Here is a 17,941-nt window from a genome sequence, read left to right as displayed (position 1 = left end):
AAATAAATCAGAAAATACTTTATTTGTTTAATTTAATTGCTTTGTTTCTGAGAGTCAGATTAAATGATAGATATGTCTATTCCAGTGAGTGATTAATATGGCGCAATCACTAGCAAGTAATAGTGACACCAATCAAAAATGTTATTTTTACACTTCATATTGTAAAGGACTGGATTACAAGTTAGTTTGATGTGTAATCGGTGTTATTGCCACTCAGTTATGGCATAGTTGTTACACACCTGCAGCCATGTGATTACTGATTGTCCTTGAAGGTTTAATAGTCTAGAGCATAGGTGTCAAACTCTGGCCCGCGGGCCAAATTTGGCCCACAGCCTAATTACATTTGGCCCGCGAAGCCATACCAAATTACTATTAGAGCTGGCCTACTGGTATTATACAGCTAATATATATATTGTTTAGTATAAAGCTTTGCTTGTTCCATATTCAGTTTTCCAGCAAAACGTGTTTGAGTCCATAAGAAAAGATTCATTCTTATATCTGGAGGAAGATTTTTTTTTTCAATAAATATTAATGTTAGCCCGCGACTTTGTTCCAGTTTTGAATTTTGGCCCACTGTGTATTTGAGTTTGACACCCCTGGTCTAGAGGCTGTTAAGCCTGTCAATTATATCAGCTACCTATGACAGAGTCTGTAAGAGAACTGGCTGAGAGTGTTTGGGGGGTGGGAGTTAGAGAGTGTGTGTTGTGTGTATGCGGAAGAAAGGAGCGCAAGTTCGGCAGGAGAGCCCAGGGTTTTTTGTTTTGATTCTAGAGAGAGCGTTTTCCCTGCTTTTTTGGCGTTGGCTACGGCCCACAGTAGCCTGTGTTACTGTTCTTAATAAACAGCCGGTAAACGGAATACCGATCATCTCTGTCTTCTGTCGGAGGGACGCTGCAATAAGGGAATTAAGAAGTAAAATATAAAGTGCCTGTTTGCAATTGTTTTCTTGGTTACTTTTAAACAAAGCAATGGAAGCTATTTCACCATTTACGCTGTCTATGCTAAGCTAAGTTAACTAGCTGCTGGATTTAGCTTCATATTTAGCAATCTCTTTAGGTCAGTCACTTCATGTGACTCTCAGAAACAAATTTCAAAGTCAAATTTCTGGGCAGTTTCTTGGGAAATGCTTCATACTAGAGGAGAAGGAGACATTTATACCTGATAGGAATGGAAAAGACTGGGAAATGATGAGTGGTCACTGTCACAAAAACATTTAGATATATTTAATATATAAAATGTATATTTAATGTGTCCAAAAAATTACTAGATTTGCTATATAGCCAACTCTTTTAGATATCAGTACTACAGATTTATATTGGCAAATATCTACTTTTTTTCAGTCTATTATGAGGCGCTAAATACAACAGCGGCATTAAATGCTCCACGGAGAATGTCGTGGAGTAAACAATGTTCCACATAGAATCAATTCTTTAGTGGTTCGCTGTAACCTTGTTAAAAGGATAACTTGTAGTTGTTGGAAAAATATAAAAACATACAAAATACAAATAAAATAAATTTTAAAAATTCTTTAAAATTTTTCCGGAATTGGCCCATAGACACAGCAGTTACTGCAGGTGTCATAATTCTGGCATCCTTCGGTTGCTGGTATCACTAAACACTGATATACACAGAAAAAGAAAAACACAGATGTGTCTCAGTTTCCTCTCATTAATACAGTTTCTAATAAATTTTCTTTGTTTCACCCGACTTGCACATAGACTTACGTGACGAAAAAACACAGTGTAGCACAGTACAAAGGTGGCTGAGTGTGGCACGGTATACTTGTTGATTTACTGGTTGACAGCACAGTGGCTTTGCCAGTATGTGTCATCACAAACTTGTCTCCCTGTCCAAGCTCTTGTCATGCCTTCGCCGTTTGTGACGCTTTTCGTTGCTTTTGGAACTGCATGGGGGAAAAAAGAAAATGTAAACCCAACAAAAATGATACAAAAAGAGAATTTCGGTGGCATGCATGCATGCAAATTTATCTCAAAAAGGTTCAGCAGTCTTTCCTTAAAACACAGATTATAGTGACTAGTAAATTAGACCCAGTGCTATTAACTATTTGTAATTAGCATGCCAAGGTCACATTTGACATCAAGAAAACATGAATGAATAACATCCACAAACATCTTCCATCACCCAAATCATAATTAGCAGCACATGTTCATCATGCAATAACACTTAGGATGAGACTCTCCATGCTGAAGGGGTCACCTCTGAACTGCTTACCTTTGGGATATCAGCTTCTGAGAGGTTAGGAAGGGGAGCTTAGGGGTGGGATGAAATGAGAAAGGCAGGCAGGAAATTCTATGTTAGTCTGCTCAGTGGGAAATCTACAAGGGCAGGACTGCTCCTAAACAAACATACTAGCTTGTCAGCTTCTTGGAAAAAGTCAGTAGTCCTGAATAATAAACACCTGTGCTTGCTGCTTTCACAACCTTAAGATCAGAAGCCTACTTATGATCTGGATCAACATCCAGTATTATCTCTCTGTTGTATGGGAGATCTGGAAGTCTTAATAATGCAAATATGTGGCTAACCTTTTAGCACTTTGTTCCTTTTTAGCACTCTCAGCAGGGTTCACACTCTTCCACACATTCCCAAAGGACCCTTTGGACATCTCATCAGTGATGTTTACTGTGGCTGGGTCACTCCTTCAAACAAGCAGAGAAAAGGACATTATTTCATTGGTTTTCACTAAAGTAGCACAAGCACTTAAACCACACATACGTCTGAGCTAGAGCTAAGAATGAACTCACAAATATCCGCATGTGTGAGTTTTGGTTGACAGACAAAACAGCTTAGGTAAAACACAAAACACAGAATAGAATTAAATATCCGAAAGACTTACTTGTAGTGTCCCTCAAGTGGCACTTGTACAATGCCTTCCTCCTCTGCAATAATGCTGTGTTCCTCCTGTGGGAAGAGAAAAATCTATTGCAGTGGCAGAAATTTGAAGATCATCCAAGTCCTCTAAATAGTGCTCTCATACTGCACCTCTTGTGCAGCATCTTCTAGTTTCTTCTTCTTCCACTCTGGCATCAGGTCATCCAGCCAGCTCAGCTCTCTCTTGGTGAAAATGAAGTCCAGCAATTTACGAATAAACACTAGGGCCAAGACCTGGAACAAGAGAAACAGACTGACGTCAAGCCATCATATTCATTAGGTGCACAAACACTCGTGCATATACAAGCACACTTGGGTTACCATCATGGGGAAAACAATGGCAGCTTTAGAGGTCTTGATGACCCAGAGGAGGACCAAGCAGCTTAGCTGGATGATAGTAAAAAGGTGGACCTTCCTCAAAGGGACGTGACGAAGGTAGATGAAGTCTGGCTGATGTTTGGCAGGCATGCCAAACAGCTTCAGACGGTCAAAGAACTGCAGAGATACAAAGAAAAAATTAGAATTTTCCTTCAAAGCTTTTCTGGATTATTTCTTCCAACAGAAAATACCATGGTCACCTCACCTGAATACCTCTGAGTGAGGAAGCCCCCATGTAAAGAAAGACGCCATATAACACAGGCATGGGAATAAACTGCGTAGAGACAGAAAAGCATTTCCAGTATGAGTAAAAACTTAGAACTGTTAGTCTTTCCTGTTAGATGGTGAACTTATTCATCCATGTCAGCGGTTACAGAAAACATTTCTCCTGTTTTGTTTGCTAGACATTATTATCTGTAGTTTAGAAGGTAGAGCAGCTCATCAACTAATCAGAAGGTTGGTGGTTTGATCCCTGGCTGCTCCAGTCTGATATTTTTTTGTACTTTGCAACTGTGGCTACATTTCTATAAGAGCATGCTAGAGAAATGTAACCATGCAATCATATGGTTGTAATTCCTTACCAAGTATGATGTGATTTCATTCTAACTTAACCATTGTTTTGTAGACATAACTTGTGTCACTCTAAACACAACTGTTCACATAAGTGATTGGATAAATGCCCTTTTTTTGATAATAAAGCAAACACTGAGTTGAGCTAAATGCCCCCTTGCCAAGGTTGGCTGTCCACTCAGTCTGTATAATCAGATATGAAAGTAACCACTGATTAATAATCAGATATGAAAGTAACCACTGATTCTGTCATGGTCTGCGTAGTACACAGATCATACAGTATATTGAGGAATGTGATGACTCAAACACAGACCCACAGAGGCAAGCTGGAGTAAACAAAAACAAAAGCAAGCAATTTATTTAGCCTGGTGGTCAAAGCACAAAATAAAGGTAAGACATAAAATACAAAAGGAAACCAAAAACTCTTGCTAAGAGAAAGCTAGGCGACCCAAGGGGAAGTTGACTGATGCTCTGACAATACACAAAGGGAGACTGAGACAACATATACACAAGCAGGTGATTAGAAAAAGTAGAGACAACACAAAAAATAAACATGGAGAGATGACAAACTTAAAGGAGATAAAAAAGGACAATACACGGAGAGATGACTAAAGTGAACAGAAAGGGATTGTTAAGGACACGAGTTTCAGACGCTATTTACTTGAAGTAGGTAGTTTGTTTTAGGCTGGTCACTGTCCACTTGTCTAATTTCCTCAAATATTTTTTTATGGACACACTAGAGATGCAACTAGTTTTCTTCTAAAATATTTTTGGGAGTCCCTTTGTTAATGCAAACAAATAGTCAAATGGTGAAATGTTTCATAGGCTCAACAAAATTATACAACATTATGCGTTCTTATAACAGGTTGCTAGTAGCAAAGTGCCTAAAAATATTATTTAAAATAGGTCCTTTGATAAATTATCTGTTATTTTTTTTATATATTGTTAAGAGTATTAAGAACTGAAGAAATAAAAAGTCTTTTTGAGATCCAGAAATCTCTGATAAGTATAGGTATAAGTATAGGTGTTTATCCCCTACCTTCAGCACGGAGGTCATGAAGACGGAACAACCCATCAGAGTAAAGATCATGAGGCCAGTGAAGCGCTGCTCTCGGATTCCCAAGAACTTGGGCTGCTCTCCAGGGGCCGAGCACTCTGACTCCAGCTTCAGGCTATTCACGTGGGAGATGGAGAGCACAGTGGCAGCCACGAACCATGGCAAGCCCATTACTGAGCACACACCAAGCATCACCCCCACCACAAACAGGTCCAGGTGATAGCCACAGCCTTTCTGTAGGGTTGGATCAAGGAAAGTGTGATTTAGATATTTAGATTTAGCTTACTTACCCACTTCAGGAAAAGCAAAGATTTGAAAACTAAAAAACAGCACACTGGGGCTTGTAGGAATTAATTGTATTGACCACATTTAAAATCACTTTCACACACCAATGTGAACATATCCAATGAAATACCTTTAGTTTGTGTTCCTTCCTGTTGATGATGACGGCTGTGATCTGCTGGTCCATAAAGATGAGAATGGTGCAGAGCAGAGCAGGGATGGAGGTGATAATTGTGGTCCACCAGGGGTTGGGCCCCACAGGGTTGATAATCCAGCCACGATCATCCCTGGTTGGCTAAGGGTAATGGCAAAAAGAACATTTAAAAATAATAATAATCATGAAGAATTTGAAATGTTTTAATAAATCAAAATACATATTTCCTCTTTATTTCTAAATTTCTCTTCTAAGTCATTATTATTAGACTATTATTACATTTAATTAGGAAGCTTTGATGTTCACTGCTAATATAAATTAGATATTTTCTGCATGTTTTTACACTAGTTTCCTATTTGGCCAGGATCGGTGTCATTATTGGTAACATACCGGATCCTACACAGGTTTCACAGGTAGTCCAATCCCTCGGATGGCACACCAATACCAATTGTCGGAAGGTTTATTGTATCTCCCAGCACAGTCTCAAGAGAATGGATGAGATTCCAGGAGACTGGAGTTAGTCTAGGAGAGCTGGACAGGGCTGTAGAATTGGAGGTGCTCCTTTTTGCAAGGAGGAATAGGAACAGGTGTATGTCCTCATATCTGCCCCTCATATTTGAGGTCCCTCAGGAGACAATCCTCGTACCAATTCTGATTTCACTTTTTATCTTATGTTACCCCTGGGTCATCTACTGAACAGTTTCAAGGACATCTTGTACCTTTGCTATGCTAATGATGCACAGCTGTACTTTTCCATTCAGCCCGCTAACATAGCTGTCGAATCTAAATCTAAACATTCTTATACTGTTTTATACATGTTTTCCTGTGTCTTTACTCCTCAGCCACACTGAAGCTAATGGGGGATCAGTGCTCTCTGTATCTCTGCAAGATTTGCGCAAAAATTGCATGCTTAAATGTTATGAAACACAGAAAAAATGTCCAATACAATGTCCAATTTTGATGTAAACAGCAGCTTGTGTGAGATTCATGTGGACTTACTTTGAACTTGTTGGGAACCTGTAACTTAGGTGAGGGGATACCCAGGGCATAATCTACTAACACCATAGTGAGGATGGTAATGAAGACTGCAAAGTCACTGATGATGGCCCGCACCTAAAGGAAACAAGACACACAATCTTTAGACAGAAGTATGTTACAAAAACTAAGATCTGCATACAGTACAACATACTGTGCTAACTAGATGCTGTTTATGCTGTTTTTGGAACATGTGGTCTCTATCGCTTTATCTAGAATGAGAAACATTACTTCTTGTCTATATATTTTAAAGGGTCTCATTATAATGGCTCAAGTTCTGTTTTGACAGTCAGTAAGGCTTGTTTTCTTACATTAAATTAATTAATTAACTCCATCACTACAGAGTTCAGATCTTTCATCTAATTTTTGACCTCAATCCACATGAAGTTGCAACGCGCGTTTGTGTACATAAGATTTTCTGGAGGAGGACAGACTCTTAAAGATGTTGAAGAAGCAAGCTCCTTTAAGCAATTACTTTGGTGTTCCTCCACCTCCAAAGAAATGTCAGAAGGAGTCCGAACCACAAAAGAAGTGCAGGAGGTGAGCTGGCTTCAAACAAATGATGAACGCACAGAGATGTGGTGCAGAATATGCATATGTAAAAATCCCACTCTAGCAGACAAAAACAGTGCCTTTTATATGTACGCGAACGAGCGTTGCAACTTCTTATCTGGTGCGCGTCTTTTATTTTGACAGCAAATGCGCACCTGCGGGCCACTTATGTGCACCCCTGTCTATCCAGACTACAGTGCAGCACTTATCACCACAAGGTGGCGCCAGGACAGTACAGATGAGTGTGGCAGCATCAGGCCACACATGCACATCATCGCATTGATGAATCATAGAAACTGAACATAGGTTCTCCACAAATACTGTGTCCTAACACAACCAACTGATGTCAGCATAAGTTACCAAATACAGACATTTAAAATAAATTGGATAAAACATATGTACCTTGGTTGGAAAGTACCGGCTTGTCTTGAACTCCTTGAGAAAAGCAGACATAAGGACAGTGGAGAAGAACAGGACCACACACCAGAACAGGACGTCAGGGATGTACGGGCCATGGGGACCACAGGCGCTCCCCTCAAACTCCCCATGTAACATCTCGCACTCCTACTGACCCCAGAGGACACAGTGATGATGATGATGATGATGATGGCGGTGATGGTGAGAAACAGGGTGTGAGCAGGAGAAGGAGGAAAGCAGGGATAATGATGCCAATAAAAAATGATTAGAGTTACAGTGGGGATAATGGCAATGATGGATGTCAGTGTCATTAATGAATTAGAAAATTCTGACTACCAAAAGTCAGACACATTCACTGCTCATTTTCTTTACTATCCCTGTAGTGCATGATTCATCACTTGCATACAGCAGAGGCCTCACCTGACTGCCACATCTAACATGTGTAGGAGTGGTGCAGCGCGCTGCCACCAGCGTGATCGATAAGTGACATCATCCCTTACACTGCATCTGCACCCTCATTTTGCACAGCTAGATACCATAAAATACTGCCCACATGATCCTAATCCCTGCCTAGTCTTATTATGTTTATGTAACAAAGTAAGGGCTGAGTACAACACAACATGTGTGGTGTTATGTTTCATTGCTGAATGAACAGTTTCTTTCTAGGTCCGGCCTTTCTTCTCCTCTGCATCAGGCATTATTTTAGACATATACATATATATGTATGTATGCAAGTGTTTTGCTATAATTTTTATTCTTACCGTGACCTCCAGCATGGTCCAGTTGACCTGCGAAGCAGTGATGTTTCTCTCGTCCCAGAAGTGCAGAGTCTCATTGCTGGGGTCCCTAGGTTCCACACAAGAACATCTATAGGAGGAGGATAAATAGATTCAATTTTCTTGAGTAAACACAACAGGCCAAGATAAATATACTCTATCTGCAGTTCATTAGCGGTGGCTGTGTATTTTGTGTATTTGTATTTAATATGTTCTGGCGCCACCTAGCAGAGAAGGCCATGATTTCTTCTTAAAGAAAAAAAGAGCCTTTCTAGACCTTAAAGTCAACTAAAGGATTGAATGAAATTAATCTTTAGTCGCTTTTATATGACGTAGCAAAGCAAATGTAGAATACGACATTAATATCAATGTACAGCTTAAAATGGCTGAGATGTAACTGTACACATCCAAGCATACACAAATTATCTCCTATTGCCCAGCCCTCCACCACTGACCCTTTGACCTAATATAAAACGCATCAAACCCGTTGAATTTTTAGTAAATGTGGTCATAAGTTACAAAATGAATATCATTCTCTATTAAAAGACCTGAAACTAGAAACCAGGAAAAGTGTTTACAGGTATCATAAATTCATTTAGAATTAGATGTTTTCTTTGTACAGACTTCTACATATCTTAATGACCTTGTAGTACCATATCACCCCATTAGAGCACTTCACTCTCACACTGCAGGCTTACTTGTTGTCCCTAGTGTATTTAAAAGTAGAATGGGAGGCAGAGCCTTCAGTTTTCAGGCCCCTCTTCTGTGGAACCAGCTTCCAGTTTGGATTCGGGAGACAGACACCTTCTCTACTTTCAAGATTAGGCTTCAAACTTTCCTTTTTGCTAAAGCATATAGTTAGGGCTGGACCAGGTGACCCTGAATCCTCCCTTAGTTATGCTGCAATAGGTGTAGGCTGCTGGGGGATTCCCATGATGCATTGAGTATTTCTTCTTCAGTCACATTTCTCACTCACTATGTGTTAATAGACGTCTCTGCACCAAATCATACTTGTCATTAATCTCTGTCTCTCTTCCACAGCATGTCTTTATCATGTCTTCCTTCTCTCACCCCAACCGATTACAGCAGATGGCTGCCCCTCCCTGAGCCTGGTTCTGCTGGAGGTTTCTTCCTGTTAAAAGGGAGTTTTAACAGAAAAAGTGCTTGCTCATGATTGTTGGGTTTTTCTCTGTATGTATTATTGTAGGATCTACCTTACAATCTGAAGTTACTTGAGGTGACCGTTGTTGTGATTTAGGGCTGTATAAATAAAATAAAACTGAAACTGAAAAGTGAAGCCATTTCAATTTCAAATGAAATTGAAATGGCTTCACTTTTCATACCTGGATCCTGGTTCATCTTTTAAATTATTCATCACATTAAATAAACTGTCTTCTAAGTCTAAAACTTGGTGAGATTGGTTCCTTGGATTTGTTATTTTTTTGTGATTGTTAGTGTTACACTAGAGTTTCTCAAGGTTAAAATGCTTAAGCCTCACTGAATGCTTGTTTCACTCATAATATGTTGTAAAAACACTGTGTGGAGTTGTCTGTAACATTTTTCTGAGCTTAACTCATTCTGCTGGCATTTATCGAAACTAAATGTCAGCCTACCCTGCTGTCCACTACACCAGAATAGAAACTCACAGAAGGAGCTTTTGGCTTGACATAGCCACTAGCCAGCTTAAAGCACGATGATCCATCCTGACACACACTCAACATGGGATTATTCATCATAAAGCACAATCCATGTCTGAAAAAAATGAACAGCATGCCCGATACAGTGCTGTACCATCTGCCGTTTCTTGACACAGCAAAAGACTTGAGCACATGTGCTGAGTTAAGCACACCGTGCATGAGCTGTAACTAAAATGTACGTACGAGTACAACGTGAGTTTCTGAAGGTTGTTGTTCTTGTTGATGGGGTAATGCACCCCCAGGTGAAGTAGCTTCTCCAGGGCCTCATAGATGAAGATAATGCAGATCAGTGCAGCAAAAGCTTCCTCGGTGAAGCGTGTGATGTAACAGACAAGCGAGCTGGCATCCGTGGCTACCAGCAGCAGACAGAAGAAGGCTGTCCACAGGCCAATACAGGTCCTCAGGGAGAGGTAGGAGAGGCCGTATTCCCTGACGGACACAAAAAACACAGAAAAACATAGCAGTGGCAGAAAAGCAGGATACATAATTCAATATGACATTTCAACTGAAGCATAAAACACACACACCTATCAAATAAACAGAAACATTAGTGTATAAAAGAAGCACAAAGGTGTAGTGAATAGCCTACTTGCAGAACTTAAAGAGGATCTTCTCAAAGACAAGAACAGGCCCTGTGCTGCCCAGGATGGTGAGAGGCTGCCCAGCAAAAAGAGAGTAGGCTATTCCAGTCATGGAAGCCCCGAATAAGGATTCAATAGCACTCTGGAAACACACGCAATAATGCTCTGATTCATTTAGTCAAACACATGTTGTATTTGGAGTATTCTAGTTTAAATCAGCATTTACTATCATATAAGCTATAACGCTAACTTTATCCTGTTCACACATGCAAGGAGCCAACAGGAAGTCAGACAACATAAGTGAGGCTTGCCTGGGGAAAAAAAGCCAAAGAGCTTTGTCAGTGCCTGTGTCCAATAAAAACCTTTGCTACACAGAAGCATCAGTAAAGTCATCTTTAGAAACTGTTTTGAAACTGCTTTGGATATGTGTTAAAAAATACATCTCACTGCATATAAAGAACATCTGTAGCTGTGCGCTTTTGGCCGGAAGCACCAATAAACTGGTCATTTATCCAATCTGACTATGGGCTACCAGCACATAGCTGGAGATGCATGAATGTGATCTGGAGGATCCAACTGTCTCTCAAAGTAATATCATTTTTGTCATAAAACTAAATAAAGGAGGACATGTGAGCTTTGACCTGGTGATGGTGCTTAAAGAAAATTTTTGATGAGATCAAATCCTTCAATTTCCTTCATTCATCTACTGGTTTCAAAGGCTTTGAGTTTGATGCGGTGTGCAGATGATTGTGTATATTCTTCTTGAATGTAAAGAGATGCTTTTGGGGCGTGTTTATAAAGGCTTGAGGAAAAAAATAAAAATGATCTTACCACACGCCCCTCTGTAGCCTCACCCAAGAGTCCTCCAAAGGTGATCACAGGGGACATGCAGGCGCAGTAGAGGAAGAGAAATGAGGCTAGACACTGCAGACTGACAGCGTCTGTGTAGTCAGAAAGGTAGTGACGAGCCTTTCTTTTGACATCCAAGATCAACCCACCACAAAACCTGTGGAGAAAAAGGGATTTTATGAAAGAGCTGCACATACGCATAAAGGTAACAAAGAGCAACTTATCTTACATCTTATTGTAAGATATTGTAAGATTCATAAGAACATCAACATGCCTTTAAACAAGTTATTTTCAGGGCACCAACACTAAAATTACTGTACCTCCGTGCATCCATATGAGTGATTGTGTTGACTCATGGCTCTATCTTTGTATACTTTCAATCACAATGAGCAGGCTCTACTGCTGCTGTGGACTGGGATGGTGGGGAACAATCTGGAAGTGGTTGGTGTGGCAAGCGCGCAAGTTGGTGGGCTGTTGTTCTTATTTCAGGCTAAGCAGCCAGATAGCTGAGCCTGGGTTTCCAGCCAATCTTAGTTGGCATAAGAGTCTGTACCGCAGTATACCGCAGCTAAGCAGACGTACATCACTCACTCTTCTGCCGCTAAACCCTTCCTGGGTGCTGCACTCTCACTTTATTCTTTCAAGCTTGGGTTAAAAAAAATTCCTGATGGCAATAAATTGAATCATTTGTTACCATCAGGGATTTTTTCTGGGGCGATAACAAGATGATATTCTTCATTTTTAATCCCTTCTTTAAATCTCATCTAATCTCAAAAACAGTTTTGAAGGCATATGAAAGTAAAAACGAAATTTATATTTTGAGATCTCATGCTTATATTATTAGGTGTTCATTGCTGAGACTTCAGAGAGCATTAAAAAACTATTAATAAAATAAGGTAAATAAATAAAGCATGGGGCCCTTGGCGGCTTGATTGCTGAAACTGGCTTTAGTTAGATGAAACATCATCCCTCTGGTGAGGAAGGAGTCCAAGGTATTGGCTACGTACAGTCGGCCTCTCCAGGATTCAGTGTCTATATGTTAGTCTTATCCCCAGGGGATGAGAGGTATGCTTCCCTGAATTCTTGCATCAGTGCTTATACGTCAAACGACTGTACAGATGGAAGGTGTCCCATCTGATTTGACCTACAAGGATGTGACTGGGAGGATTGGCCTGCCCAACCTGAACCCAAATGGCCTTTTGTTGTTGGATTTCTACTAAACATAAGGGTTTCCAAAAGTGCACCAACACACTCTAAGACAAAATTGTAAGATGGTCACATCCAGAAAGGACTACAGAAAGATGGACACATCTAGGAAGGACTGCAGAAAGATGGACACATCCAGGAATAATTACAGAAAGATGGACACATCCAGGACGGAGTGCAGAAAGGTGCAGGAAGCTTCCAATCTTCTTAAACAGCAGATGAAGATTTTTCTTTTGGTGGTGGTGGTCAAAGTCACAGCACACTATTTGTATGAGCTAATAATGAATTAGAACCTAAACAAAAGGTCTCAGTGTGGAATTGATGTATGAGGAATAATAGGCAAGTAGGGCACTGCCTCTTAAGAGAACTAAATTTACAGTTTGAGGGCTGGAAGGAGGCTCACAGGCAACAGGAAGGTTCCAGGCACAAAAAGGAGTTTTGAGAGATCAGGGCTCTCAAAACACAGCAAATCATGATCTTTCTCTCTGACACTTACTTCCCAGTGCGCTGGAGCTCTGGGCCACCATGCCCTCCGTGCTCCCCAGACTCTCCAAGATCTGTCACTCCGTTGGGAACTGGGGGAATCTTCCGCTTTTCCTGTGTGTTTAAGATCACTGTCAGTCAGCTGTCTGCTGCCCACATCACTATAACTCTTAGTTGGAATCAAATCTCCACCAAATAGCCTGCATTTGGTACAATATAATTTTAAAAAGTCAAATAATTAAATTCTTATGGATCATATTCTGAGCTCATCAGTATAACAATCTAATTGCTCAGTGGTCTGTCATTAATCCACTGCAGGAGCCTAATGATAAAAGAGAAATGGAAAACAATACCTGAAACAACATCTGTATTTTTTCAAAATGTTTCTTCTGTATGACTAAAAATTTCCCTTCAAGATTGCCTCTCTCTTTTCAGAGTAGACCAGAATAACTAATGGAGGGAAATAACTAATGCTTTGGAGAGGATTGAGAACAGAACCCTGGGGAGTCGCATCAAAGCACAGAGTACAACGCAGTAGAGATTAGAGGAGAACACAGATGTTTAAAAATTCTTGTCAGGCAGTAGGTCACAGAAGGGACTCACGGATATTTGTGAAAAAAAAATCATTATGTGCACACAGACTTTAAAACTCTGCATAGGTGCTCGGATTAAAGTCCCAAAAAACTGTCATTTTTACTCACTGTTTACCTGGGAGGGCACATTTTTAGGGGGCTCTATTCTGATGGAGGGGTCCCACTCTCCTGGGGGTAACACTGTCACCTGATCCAGAAACTCGTCAATGCCTGCCACCAAGTCATTCCTGTCTTTGGCCTTGTAAGCAACATCATGGAAAATCTGCGGAGAGGCAGATTAAATATAACCTAATGAAATGTAAACTCATATAGCATACCAGCCATACAGTCAGCAAATTATTATTTATAACCTAACTTCATTCACAACAACAGCATCCAAAGTGAATCTACAGAGGAATAAGACACATTCATGCTCCAATTTCTGTTGTCTAATGTTTATTTTTTTATCCAAAGAATATATGAAAAACAGTATCATTCTTGCTTGCACTGGCACGAAAGCAAATCATAGTGACACATTCAATCCATTTCCATATATAATGTAGGTTAACATCTCTGCCTTCTGTTTTCATGCATCCCAAAGGACTGCTGCCAACAGAGAAGGGGAAAAAAAGAGATAACATCTGGCTCAGATGATGGCATGTAACATTAGCTCATAGCTATACTGTGGGAAATCTCCTGTCAAGGTTTTCATGTCATACTTTACTGATTCCCAAAGGCTTTTTGTTTTTGATGTTTTTCCTTGCTTTTTTGACATAAGTCAAAGGTCAGGCTCAGATATAGAAAAGCAACCCTGAAGTGGGTAGTTGGGCTTTATTTATTGAAGCTTCTCAACTCCCCAAGCTACACTAATATCACGTATAAGAACAGAAAGCAAATCTCACATTGATTTTTCTAGGTTCAGGATACAAATGTGAGTATTTGACCCAGAATAACTAAGAAACCACCCAAGGATCATGGTATGTGTTAAGGCAGATTTGGAAAAAGACACTTACTCCATTACTGAGAACAACTTTAAGATGCTTTAGTTAACACTTTCCATTCCAATGACTTTAATCTTGACATCTTAAACTTGCAATGCATGATTTTCTAGAAAATGGATGGATGGATGGATGGATGGATGGATGGATGGATGGATGGATGGATGGATGCTTTTGTAAAATTATCCATGTAAAAAGCTTCTCCTACAGAGTGGTGAGCCTCAGCCCATCAAATATGTGATTCCTTGACTTAAAAGGCATGACAGTATGACAGCTAAAAACAAAAGACAAATGTGTGTATTATAAACATATTTGTAAAATGTTACAAAAAATGTTTGGAATAAAGCTTCCCACAAAATGCTCACAATGCAGTTTAGACGAATTGAAGTTTTAGAACACACAGCCATTTTTCCTCAGTCTGGCTGAACTTACACATTTTTAATGTACATCAGACTCTTCAAAGAATTGTCTGAGACCTGAACCATTATAACCAGACGCTTTTCTTTCCAAGCTCCTTTGACTACGATGACCTGGATGACTGAGAACCTGTTTGATTTGAGAAATTGTTTATATCAATCAAAAATGAGCTAATGTTTTTCATTAGAGAGTAAGATGTTAAAATGTTGTAGTTTATGCAATTTTTGTTTTCTATTTTTTAACTGTAAAAAATAAAAATTGGTTCATGAGATTTGTAAACCATTTCATTCTGTTTTTATTCGCATTTTACATAATATTCCAACTTTTTAGAATTGGAACTATCCTGATTGCAGTTTGCGTTCCTATTCCTACTCTACTGTATTTGATCAACTAAGGAGATAATGTTTATGATAATTAAATTAAACATTACTTCACATATACAAGCAATTCCACTTTAATAGTAAAAACCTATAATCTAGAAAGCTTTTTTGCGTTTTATCTCACTGTGCCTAGAATCACTGCAAGAGTTAAAATATCCTAAAACACAGCATTAAACACCTGCTACTTTCTTCAGATTCTTGCCTCACCTCATCAGTCATCAGTGTAGCAATAGACCGGCCAATTTCATGATACTGTGGACCTTTCCCCAGAGGGCCAAGCAAGATGAAAAGAAACCTGCACAAGACAAAGAACAAAAGGTTTTTGGTAAAAGTCAAATCCTTTTTTAATGAGAAATTCAAAGGTTAACCGGCTCATCTATCCAGCCTTCGCACAGAATAAAGGAGTAAAGGAGACAGAGGCAAGTTAAGGGCTTTGCCAACAATTTGTTTATTACCTGGTGGTGATGGGAACTTCAGCCAGGCCATTAAGCAGTACAGCAGGAGCTAGGCGGACAAAGGCCACCACAGGGCGCTCTAGGAATTCCAGCTCCCCTACCAGCACATTGGATGCCTCAGCACCAGGTGGGATTTTCTTCATGAAGTGGAGGTCAATCTGTAAAAGAAAAAGAAAACCACTACATTATTATAAAGTAAAAATGTTTATTGGTCTGCTTTAAAAACACAGTGATGTAGATGCAGTCGTACTGAACGTCTTATAAATGAGAATCAACAACACAGCAAGAATCAGGCTTTGAGAAGAAAGAAGTACTCCTGTTAAATTCCACTCAGTTTCCCAGGGTAAGAAGGTTGTGATTTCATATGTAACCCAGGCTTGGTTAAATATACAGCACTACTTATGTGTCCAGCTATCAATGCCCGTAGATAAACAGCAGGATCAGTGGTGGGTCTGGTAGCTAACCTTGCTGAAGTCAACAGTGCTGTTTTCTCGGCTGACGTCCTGTTTGCCCTCATTGTTGGCTGGCTGGGACTGAGGTGAGACTGTTTGCCCTGTCAGGTAGAGCAGGAAACCAACATCAGTTTTCACAGGGGCTCATCCTATCCCAATACCTCTTTCCCACACAAAGACAGAGATTTCCAGGGAGTGACTACAGGGTACAGTTACATTCTCTGAAAAAGGGTTACAGCACTGGTCCCTTTTGTTGTAGGTGCTGAGTCTTTATTGAGGACAAAAGCTTTAGCCCCAGTGATGAAACAAATAATATTGTACCCATTTTCAGAGTGTACCCGGTGAGTTAAAGCGCAATATATAAATTGTTGCTAGACCGTTTAAAGAGAGTTTAAAATAAGGTGCAATCTTTAACTTCCAGTTCAGATTTATGTGCATCAGTTAACCAGTGCTCATTTAAAGCACCTTATTCATTTTGTTTTATTTAAGTCAAAGATTTCACCTTGCAACTGTGGGCGTTAATGAAAACAGTTAAAGAAAAAAGCTAAAAATATGCCTTGCTCAGAATGTCAACTCTTTAAGTGAGTGTGCTATGGTGCTGCTTTTAAAGGAGTTCCAGCAATGAAATGTATATCTGTTCGATACGACACTATAGCTAAGAAACTGTAGCTTTAATATGGAAACTAGTGTGGCTTACAGCTGGCTCCTGGCCTACAACACTCCCATCACCACATTTTGATAAAGCCCACCGATTAATGCGCTATACATTATTTATTTAATCTACAATTAACATATTAATTTGTAACATTTATAATCCAAGTTGTTTCACTGTTTCCAGCCTTTCCGACAAGGGAAGATAACAGCCTGTGGGCTTTGGACTCATTTTTAACAGACAGAAGTAACAATGATATTATGCTGAACTCCTCCTTTAAAGGAATCATTTTAGCATATCATTTATTCAAAAGCAGTGTCCGTGTTTTATTCAGTTGCCAAAAAGGAGCACAAGTGTATTTCCCAGCTTTTATAAAGAAATGTTCAAAGATTTCTTTATAAAAGCTGATCCCCAAAAGCAGCAAAATAAAGACTAGTGAGCATTTACTGCAGTTAGTCATTACTGACTATTTTTTAGAGTTGCTCTACAAGTTCTTATGGTTTCTGTTTAACAAACATATTGATGACAGTGACAAGGAGGGGAGAGTATTATAGAAACTTTTGTGATTCTTCAGTTCAGTTAAGTCTATTCCCAGATGTGGAAAAACTCACAAAACCGCAACAACATAAACATTTCAACTCTTTATATTGCTTCACTTTGAAGCCTCAACAGTAGAAAAGCTGGAAGAACATTTTGACAGTGAGCCTTGGACAGGGAGAAAACTGCTTGAACTGAAGAATGCTGAGCTTTTCTTTTCTTTTTTGTCATGATTATTAACCAGCCATATCCAACCAATCACAATGTTACTCTCCTATCCTTAGCACGTTCTTTTTATACTACTACTGTCTACAGACTTTCTAATCAGCCTACAGGATATCTTGTTGCCCGTGCAGATTTTCTGATCTGTGTCTTCCAGTGAGATGGGGCAGTAGCCTTGTGCAACTGCCTAAAGGACACTAAGACATGTGGTTTTGTTTTCACCAAAGACCATGTCTGGAGTCATGTGATCAAAGCCCCTGCAGGAACTCAAAGGTGAAGAAGGAGTGGACAAGCATAACACACAAGAAACACGCTGCCTACAAGCCCTAT

At 39.7% G+C, this 17,941-nt stretch overlaps 1 protein-coding gene across 4 annotated transcripts in view; it reads right to left on the bottom strand.

Annotated features, from left to right (window-relative positions):
* Positions 1 to 636: 636 nt before the first annotated feature.
* LOC146547623 (sodium-driven chloride bicarbonate exchanger-like) overlaps positions 637 to 17,941 on the bottom strand; it is a 53,094-nt gene continuing 35,789 nt past the window's right edge. For 3 of the 4 annotated variants that reach the window (XM_085265604.1, XM_085265605.1, XM_085265606.1), the window contains 19 exons: positions 16,213 to 16,301; positions 15,749 to 15,906; positions 15,501 to 15,588; positions 13,635 to 13,781; positions 12,940 to 13,040; positions 11,220 to 11,394; positions 10,397 to 10,530; positions 9,991 to 10,236; positions 8,096 to 8,201; positions 7,320 to 7,481; positions 6,330 to 6,443; positions 5,310 to 5,471; positions 4,877 to 5,128; positions 3,473 to 3,541; positions 3,211 to 3,384; positions 3,001 to 3,123; positions 2,855 to 2,919; positions 2,544 to 2,657; positions 637 to 1,903 (listed from right to left, as the gene is read on the bottom strand). In XM_085265604.1, coding sequence (XP_085121730.1) covers positions 1,831 to 1,903; positions 2,544 to 2,657; positions 2,855 to 2,919; positions 3,001 to 3,123; positions 3,211 to 3,384; positions 3,473 to 3,541; positions 4,877 to 5,128; positions 5,310 to 5,471; positions 6,330 to 6,443; positions 7,320 to 7,481; positions 8,096 to 8,201; positions 9,991 to 10,236; positions 10,397 to 10,530; positions 11,220 to 11,394; positions 12,940 to 13,040; positions 13,635 to 13,781; positions 15,501 to 15,588; positions 15,749 to 15,906; positions 16,213 to 16,301 — 2,552 coding nt within the window. In that variant the 3' untranslated portion in view covers positions 637 to 1,830. Of the gene's footprint in view, positions 1,904 to 2,232; positions 2,271 to 2,543; positions 2,658 to 2,854; positions 2,920 to 3,000; positions 3,124 to 3,210; positions 3,385 to 3,472; positions 3,542 to 4,876; positions 5,129 to 5,309; positions 5,472 to 6,329; positions 6,444 to 7,319; positions 7,482 to 8,095; positions 8,202 to 9,990; positions 10,237 to 10,396; positions 10,531 to 11,219; positions 11,395 to 12,939; positions 13,041 to 13,634; positions 13,782 to 15,500; positions 15,589 to 15,748; positions 15,907 to 16,212; positions 16,302 to 17,941 lie in introns of all 4 variants that reach the window. The other variant, XM_085265607.1, reaches the window with a different exon arrangement.

This window comes from Mchenga conophoros, linkage group LG23 (assembly GCF_057382185.1).
Source record: "Mchenga conophoros isolate Kocher_MC1m ecotype Shallow Benthic linkage group LG23, M_conophoros_male_GT1.1, whole genome shotgun sequence".
Taxonomy (NCBI): Eukaryota; Metazoa; Chordata; class Actinopteri; order Cichliformes; family Cichlidae; genus Mchenga; species Mchenga conophoros.
The sequence above is the reverse complement of the archived record's forward strand: the minus strand, read 5'-3'. Positions and strand labels throughout refer to the sequence as shown.